Raw genomic sequence first — 9,398 nt, forward strand, 5'->3', positions numbered from 1 at the left:
CCATGTTTCCAGTTATCAGACTGGTCAGTGGTCAGACTGTCAATGGCGTGCAGCACAATGGCGAAGGCATGGCCAGCCCTACTCCGCCTCTGAATGTCTTATCCTGACATTTTTACTGCAACTCTGACCAATCATCACTCCACATGTCTAAATCTAACCAATCCTAATCAACGAAAGCAACATGTACGAGCCAATCAGAGGCTTGTATGGGGCATCCTGCAACACAGGTTACCATGGTGATCTAACCCAGTAAAAAGAGAGCCAGCTTCAAGGCCCCAGAGAACCAGCATTTAAACCGCCCTGGTAGCATGAACAGAACTGGTTTGACTGTTCAGCTGCTGGTTTAACTGGTCAGCTGCTGGTTTAGCTGGTCATCTGGTCTCTGTCTACCTCTGCTGGACCCTGATCATCATCACAACTCCAAACTATCAGTTAGTTGTTCAAAATTAAAACTGATGTTTTTATGTCCTTTAAGACAAAAACTACGCTTTCGTTGTATTTTATTCGTTTGTATTAAAACATGAGTTACACTCAGCTCAGATTCCGTTCTCTTTGTTTTTTGTTTTTGCCTCAGGCTGATTTTAGATGTGACGCAGTTCCTGTTTCATGCAGCTTGTGTGAACTTGTCTCAGAACAGCAGACTGCTGTTTTTAACAGCCTTCAAATTTAAAGACCATTTGATTGATTGTTGATCAGCTCATTAAACAGAAACACTCTGAATCAATGGAGCAAGAAAATAAACAGCTTCAATATGAACTGTGTCACTTTCTGGAAGTGTTTCCTCTGTGACGATGAACAGTGAAGGCACACAGAGTGACATGTGAACAGGAAGTATGGACTACAAAATAAATGTCACTTCTATATATTACAAACAATATTAATGATTAAAAATGTGTAAAATCTCTTTTGTGAAGATGATGTATAATATAATAAAAGCTTCAATAATCTGTGAAGTGACTTCAGTTCAAACAGACAGTTTAAAGTAATAAATAGTAAAAACATTACAAAAGTTCTCAAATTCAAATGAGCTGAAAGTCAACATGAAAATAAAGTTTGATTGAATTCTTCAACCCAGTTTAATTATTAATGATGCAGTTGAAGTGAGCACATTTTCAAACTAATAATGATAATTAATCATTATTGATCAGGAACATTAAAGTGATGAACACATTAATGCAGCAATCATCATAATCCAGTTATATAACATGTATATTTCTGCAAAATTAGCATTTTTACTTTGGTATGTTAAGTACATAATGATACTAATATTTTTGTACTTTTAATTAAGTATGAGTTTAAATAAAGAAGTATTTCTACACTGTTGTTTACTGAATTCCTCTTCCACTGCTGGTCATCACAAATATCAGTTTGAGTTTTGTAACGACACAAAATTAAAATCAAAATTAAAACTGCTTTTGACTTTGATATCAAGAACATTTGAAAAAAATTAGAAAAAAAGTAAATAGTACAAAATACAAAAAGAATTCGATGAAAATTTGAGTTAAAACTTGAATAATTACACAACATTTAAAATTCAAACAATAAGTAAGAGGAACTTTGGCTGCATAATGTTATACATCTGTCATATTTATTTTTTAACAAAATGATATTCTAGTTCAAAAGAATTCTGAATTCAGAGAAAATACATTTGTCATATTGCTTGGAATATACTTATTATTGTAGATGTATATGTTATTCCAGTGTGTGAGCAGAGGAAACATGCTTTTACTTAATATTCCACATTTAAAACTGTTGTTTATGTTTTCATCATTAACAGATATCACTGTCCTCTGGGAATATGAATTTAATTGTGAGTTAATTATAATAAAGGACATCAAAAAGATCTGATTTATGTTTCTGCTGTTGCTAAAACAAGGAAAAACATATCCAACATTCCTAAGCTTTATTTGGAAAAATCAAACTCAATATTTAGGAGAACAAATATTGAAAGAGAAGGAGGTGTGCCTGCAAATCTGTTTCTCACAGTGTTTTATTTTGTAATGTGAGAGCGGAAGTGATATGACATTGTTGCTGACTTGATGTATCCAGGTGTGTTCCTGCTGGCGGACATGGGGCTGGTTTACTCAGAGGTAAGAAGACAAAGCGTCTGTTTTCTGCCTTTAGTCTTCATGATTTAAACTTTGAACTTCTGTTATTAAGTTATTTCATTTCACTGATTTGAATTTGGCTCACAGGTGAGAATCTGTTTCACCTGTTTCACCTCACCTGAGACACAAACATACAACATACTGTACATACAACATGTATGTCAGCAAATAATTTCAATGAGTCAGAAAAGAGATTTTCTATGAGGACTGATGGAAAGTAACAAAGTACTTTTAAAAAAAGTAGTGGGGGAAGTATTTAGATCCTTTACTACAGTAAAAGTACTTATAGCACACTGTACAAATACCCTTTTACAAGTAAAAGTCCTGCATTGAAAATGTTACTTCAGTAAAAGTATGAAAGCATAATAATTAAAATGTACTTCAAGTATTAAAGTAAAAGTCCTGAGTGCAGTAAAATGTCCCTGTGACTGTTCTGCTGTTCTGTCTGATCTCATTAGATTACTGTGACTCAGTCGTTCATGTCAAAGCAGGATTTTACTGTTGGAGTTGTTGAGGTGGAGCTCATTTTCAACGATTTTTGACAGATGGGGGGCGTCTGTGTCCTGCACTACTTTCACAGATTTTCTCTGAACAGCAGCCAAACAGCAGCTTTAGTCTCAGCTGGAAACTATGAAAAGAAAACATGTGGACAGAAAAATCTGAACTATTTCCGAGGCTGCATGTTTCCAAACTGATTCTCGTGAACTGCAGTGAAAATGCTGTCTCCATTCACGCACAATTGTAGCAATAAATACCGTAAATTTGACAACCTGTTCGGTTTAGTCACTGCAGCTTCATGTCTCCACACAACATGTGTGTGATCTTCCAGTTATAAACTGGACAAACGGGTTTATTCTGAATCTTTGAAAAACTGATAACCAGTAAGAGTGTGTGTGTGTGTGTGTGTGTGTGTGTGTGGAGTGGGTAATGTACAGCTGGAGAACACTTCTTGTTCTATGCAGAATGCTGTTAAAGGTAACACAGAGAACACAGAGCTTTACTGTCCAACAGACAGCAGTCAGTGATAATAAATTAAACTATAGCCACAAATAAATAATAACTTTAAAAACAGAAAAACACATCCTTGTCGACACTTGTCACCAAAACCAAGAAGAAGGCAGCAGAAGAAACTAGAAGAAAGAACCAGAAGAAGAAACCAATGGAAAAACTAGGAGAAGATAGCAGAAAAACAAAGCAGAAGAATAAACCAGAGCAAGAAACTAGAAAAAGAAACTAGAAGAACAATCCGGAGGAAGAACCTGTTGCACTCGCACCTGTAACAGGACAAATGTATGGTGGTCCTGAGGGCTCAACACAAAGAAGCTCTTTGTGCAGCGTTTGGACGACCACAGAACAGCAGTGACAGTTTAATCCAGTGAACAGAAGTAAACTGGAAATATTCTGACAGCATGATGCCGATATTATCCATCAGTGTTCAAACTGATTGGCTCGTGAGCGCTAAAATGCTGGGATGCGTGAAGGTGTTTGTATGGAGGTGAAACCTCTTTCTCGATGGAGGCAGATTAAAGTGTGAAAATGCTGGACTCCAGTAAGATGATCTGAGCTTCCAGTGTGACTCAACAGATATGTTGGTTCCCCCACGTTGTCTCAGGAACATGCATCATGCTTTGACACATGTACCTGATGTTTTTGCTTGTTACGTCGTTCGTTGATCTCACTGGTTAAAGTTTCCCTTCATAGACAGATTGTGCATCCAATCAGATGTCGAGGATTGCTTTAAGAGCCTGCCCTTTTCCAAACAGTTTCCATGTACGACCTCCAGATGGTTCTGGGTTCTATGTCAGGTCAAGATCACACAGTGGAACACAAAGAAATCACTGTGGTCTGTGATCCATGGGTGTCTAAGGTCCAGGAGCCTGGGAGAGTCTAAGGGTCCATGAGGGTCTGAGGTCTGTAAGGGTCTGAGGCCTGTGAGGGTCTGAGGCCTGTGAGGGTCTAAGGTCTGTGAGGGTCTGAGGCCTGTGAGGATCTGAGGCCTGTGAGAGTTGAAGGTCCATGAGATTCTGAGGTCTGTGAGGGTCTGGAGTAGCTGTTTGCTTCCTGAATGTTTGAACTTGAATTGACTCTTCCTCCTCCTCCTCCTCCTCCTCTTTATCCTCCTCAGCCGGCTTGTCAGTCAGCGTATGATGGAGACGTCCATCAGCTGTATCACCTCCTCAGACAAGATCCATCCCAACTGAACATTCAGGAGGAGTACACCGGGGACACACCCCTCATTGCAGCCTGTCGACATGGAAACCTGAGAGTGGTCCAATACTTGCTGGAAAATGGGGCGGATGTCCACCTGACCAATAAGGTGCGTTTACCTGGAGGTCATCAGGCTACTGTCACCTGTGGTCAGTGACACTAACCTACCTGTTTGTGTATTAGAAACAGAGGACTTGCCTTCACTACGCTTCCAAGAGGAGTTTCTCCCTGCTGGATTATCTCATGATCGCCATCCTGATGCCCATCCTGCTGCTCGGGTACTTCCTCATGGTACGGTCATCACACACGTCTGATGATTTACTGCGAAGACAAAAAAGACACCACAAAGCACAAATATGTCTTTTAATCAGTGCAGCACGCCACACCAGAAAGTGTTAACGTGAAATGAATGCTGACAACTCACAGAGTTCGTTAGTGAACTTTTGTAGCTGATGAGCTAAATGCTAATATGCTATGTCTTGTCAACTGTCCTGTTTACACCCTCTGACATTTTCTTCTCCAGTTAATAGCAACATATTCAAGAAGAAAAATACATAATAGGTCTATCTGCCCATGAGATGATCCACCCTTCAAACAGGGTGACTGCAGAGAGACCCTTCTCAAAATAAAGCTCTGTCACTTAGCTTCTTAGCTTGGTGGCTAACAGCACAATAAGTCTCCACAGTGTATTAACAGCTGTATTAGCATGATGTCCTCTGTCTCCTCACTGTGTGTGAACCAGGTCTCTGATGTGGAGTTTACACTCTGACAGAGGAGCTTCAATAAAACTGGATGTTAGCAACACAGCTAATATACGACATGAGCTTCCACCATCTGAACCAAATTTAATTTGCCATGAAATTTCGGGCTTTTTAGTGTGAACAGGACTTACGATGTGTGAGCTGCTCTGAGACACAGCAGATCTATGAGCGAAATGCTAACATCAGCATGCTAACATGCTGATGTTGAGCAGGTATAATGTTTGCCATGTTCACCATCTTAGTTTAGCGTGTTAGCATGTTAACATTAGCTAATTAGCAGTAAACACAGCTGAGTCCAGCAACCAAAGTGTTGGACTCATGAATGTCTGAACCACGTTTATCACAAACAGTCTAGAGCCACTGTAGAAAATGTGAAATTTGTCTTCAGGCAACATAAAACTCACACAATAAATAATAAAGAAAGTGTGCTTGTGTTTTGTAGTTACAGAAACAGAGGCAGAACGTGGCTTTAATGCGGGTCTTGCTGGACAGCGACGTGAATGTCGATGCTGTCGACTACGTGAGTCTTTCTTTTGTTGGAGTTTCCATCCTGCATGTTTACTAAATGTCAGCTGTATCTGTTTTGTAGCCAACTGAACCACCTGCTAAGAGCTAATGTTAGCGAGCATCTGATCGGTTCAGAGTGTAAGAGGTCATCTGGAGTACAGTCGACATATCTGAGCTGAAACTTTGTAAATGCTGTTTAATAATAATTCAGTCTGAAGATTTTAAATGACATTTCACTAAAATAACACAACAAACCCCAAATTACCAAACATTATGCTAATAACATTTGACTAAATGAGCAAATAACGTCCGTTAGCTGAGCATAACCAGATATTTCCCTCTCATTACAAACTATATGAATACCACTAACTGTGAATGACACACATTTCTCCATGTATGCTGACAGAAATATAACAAATACCAACATTTACAAAGATTTATTAAGTTCTGCTAGCTTGTGATGCTGCAGTGACTTCCTGTTTACATAGCTGACTGCTGTTGATTGAGCAAAGTTACAGATGTGCAATAGCAACAGATTTATGGATCATTAAAGTCTCTACCAGCTGAGACATTAAGACAAGTCTTCATGGTGAAACCTGACGAATCACTCGTTTGAAACCGGTTAATTCCTGAGAACAGAGGGAGGAATTTATGTCCACAACAAGTAGTCCCACTAAAAATTCAGCTTTAAAAGCTTTTCACAAAGCTGCTGGCTGCGTCTTTTACTGACAAGTTAATGAACCCTTTGTTCCTGGACTGTTTTGTTAACAGAACCACTTTTAAAATATGCTGATAAAGGTTCATATTGTTGTATTTCTATCTCCTGAATGTTATCTATGACACGTTGAGAGTCCTTACTGACTGCCAGCAGCTTTCAGTGACTCAGGAAACATTTTTAAATACTTGGTACATTTCTCTCAGACTTGCCAGACTCAATCTGGTCAGATTTTTATGGCCAGATTGAGCTACTGTGGGAGGGTAAAATGACTTGTGGGTTTCTGTTGATCAGCTGTTTATTTGTTCGTTTTTTGATAAACACAGATTTATTCAAGAAGATGCACCATGCGTCAATGTCAGTGGAATATCCAACATACAAATTTAAAATGGTGTTTTTAGGACTTATTGTTCGATAAATAAACTGCTAAAATATTTTGTATTAAAAGAAATGATGAATTGCAATATTGAAAACTGGCAAAGTCAAAAAAAATGAGAACACAGAGATTCTCAGCATCTATGTGTGGAAGAAGTACTCAGATATTTACTTCAGTAAATGTAGAAATACTGTCAGATTTAGTTCAGAAAGTGGACCCAGCCAACACAACCCGGAGACAGATGACATTGAACTGATTTTATTGAGACGTACTTGGTGAGATGGGATGGGGGGTGACAGCAGGAGCAGCTGAGGGCAAGCTAAGCAGACAAGGATGATCCTGAACACAAGGAAAAGACAATTAGTACAATCCAGAATTAAAGAACAAAAAACAGATTTCTCATCAAAGAGGGCTGAACCAAATGGGTTAGGGTTAGCGTTACCACGGTGACAGAAGCACCCGATGTGAAAAGAGCCCAGACTAAAAAAAAACTGAAGTCTGATGAAGTGATGGACAGCAAGTTTGTAGGCTGACTGATGGCAGGTGTGCAAGAAGAACAGAGTCTGGAGCCAGGAGGGAAGCCAAGCCCACACCACATGCATACAAAGATAGACCGGAAAAATACAGGCAAAATACAGGAAAATACAGGGGAAAACAGGAATGCACACGAGGAAACGGGAAAATACAGGGGGAAACAGGGAAATACCATAGTGTAGTAAGTAGAAACATGACGTCAGGATTTGCCTCCCATCGTGTCCACAGTGATTGGATGATGTGTTTTCTGTGTTTATGTATGTCTGTGTTTTGTGTCCAGAAGGGAAACACAGCTCTTCATTACGTCTGTCAGAAGAAAAGTCATCGTCTGGTTCCTCTGCTGCTGGAAAGAAACACCAACACTGACGTCCAAAACAATGTACGTTCAAAAACGCATCACCACACAAAACTTCCTGAGACGTGATGGGACCTCCTCGGTCTTAATCCTGACGTTTTCTTCTTCTGCAGGACGGAGAAACGCCGCTGGACATCGCCACCAGACTGAAGTTCAAGAAGATCGTTAACATGCTGAAAAAGACACACTGACAGACAGACAGACAGACAGACAGACAGGAGGACATAAACATCACTTTAGTAACTGAGTCTCACGTTCTTAAAACAAGTGAAAAAGTCTGTCGGTGCACGAAAATTTCGTTGAGCTCATGTCCTCAGTATTTCTACGTGGCAGCCCAGAGAAGGCTTTTACCCAGCACTTATAATAGAAGAAAAAAAGTTAATGTTATTTTTTGTCGGTCCTAAATCCAGTAGCCCAAAGCTAGTCTTGTGCTAACGTTAGCGTTCACTCAGTACATCATCAGTAAATTAAAGCAGGCTGCTCACTAACTACTTCTTCCAGATCAGTTGTTATGAATACTTCCATCCACTAACTGCAGGTGTAGCTGTCGTGTAGCTGACTGAACCAACTGACTAAGCAAACGCTAGCATGCTAGTATTTAGAGTAAATAGCTAATCTGGAGCACAGTCGACATATCTGAGCTGAAACTTGATAAATAATTTAATAATGATTCAATCTGTAACATTTTTAAATGACAATTTTCGCTAAAATGACACAACAAACCTTAAATTACCAAATATTATGCTAATAACATCTGACTAAATGAGTAAATAGCGTCAGATATCTTAGCATCCGCATTAGAAACTGTATGAATGCAACTAATTGTGAAACACAGATTTTCCATTTATGCAGACAGAAATAAAAAACATCTAAAGATTGCTTGCAAAGATTTATCTGAAACAGTTGATTGCTGTTGATTGGACACCAAATGAACAAGAGAATAAATCAATTACATGACATTAGAAACAAAACAAATGTATTAACTGGATATTATATGTATTAATTGAATTTAATGTATAATTGAAATAAATGAAAGACAAGTATTTACTTTAGACTTAACTTTTTCTTAGTAGGAGGTTGGAAATTTTTGAGTTCCAAGTTGTCTGGAAGAAATCATAAGTCCTATGGTTTTTAGTTTGCAGTTTAGTTGAATTTTCCTGAAATAACTTCTCCTTTCAAATAAATCTGCTGGAAAATGTAACACAGCTTTTTTTGTGCAAACAGGATGAAATATTGTTACACACTGGCATATTCTTTCTCTCGCTTTAACAAAAGCTGTCAGGACTCAGTTATTGACCGAAATTACTTGAGAAGATGGAGAAAGTGCAGTGAATCTGTAAACACGTCTCCTCTGTACCGTTACAGGACCTTTCCATTGTGACTGGAGGTTTTTGTTGCTCATTTTCACAAAAGTTTTGAATGTCATGTCATTAACTGAACACATGAAAAAACAGAAAAGTAAAAAGGCTAAATTAGGCTAACAGTTTCCCTCTACTTCCAGTCATGGTGCTAAGCTAGGCTAACAGTTTCTCCCTGCCTCCAGTTGTTGTGCTAAGCTAGGCAGTTTCCTGGTCTGCATGCTAGCTGTTTATGATGACACTGGCCAGTGGTTTTATAATGCTAAGCTAGGCTAACCATGCCCTCACACCAGCTCTACTAAACACAGACGTGATGTTGATGTTCACGTGAAGATCAACAGAAACTATGATCACAGTGAAACTGTTCGGACACAAGAATGTAAGATAGCGATCATTTGATACATTTCAAATTCAAAAATCTAAACTTAAATTGTCTTTATTTCAGAACAAAATAAAGTTGGTTGTTAATAAAAGCA

At 38.7% G+C, this 9,398-nt stretch overlaps 1 protein-coding gene across 2 annotated transcripts; it reads left to right on the plus strand.

Annotated features, from left to right (window-relative positions):
* Positions 1-2,040: 2,040 nt before the first annotated feature.
* Positions 2,041-9,391, plus strand: ankrd22 (ankyrin repeat domain 22). 2 transcript variants are annotated; one of them, XM_041962662.1, is made up of 6 exons: positions 2,041-2,090; positions 4,234-4,425; positions 4,500-4,607; positions 5,520-5,597; positions 7,493-7,588; positions 7,678-9,391. In XM_041962662.1, exons 1-6 carry the CDS (start codon positions 2,070-2,072, stop codon positions 7,753-7,755), a joined length of 573 nt encoding a protein of 190 aa, XP_041818596.1. In that variant the 5' UTR covers positions 2,041-2,069; the 3' UTR covers positions 7,756-9,391. The 2 variants fall into 2 exon arrangements, with proteins under 2 accessions (XP_041818596.1, XP_041818595.1); XM_041962661.1 differs by having other exon boundaries at positions 7,490-7,588; positions 7,678-9,390.
* The last annotated feature ends 7 nt before the right edge of the window (positions 9,392-9,398 follow it).

Source organism: Chelmon rostratus, chromosome 21 (genome assembly GCF_017976325.1).
Source record: "Chelmon rostratus isolate fCheRos1 chromosome 21, fCheRos1.pri, whole genome shotgun sequence".
Classification (NCBI taxonomy): Eukaryota; Metazoa; Chordata; class Actinopteri; order Chaetodontiformes; family Chaetodontidae; genus Chelmon; species Chelmon rostratus.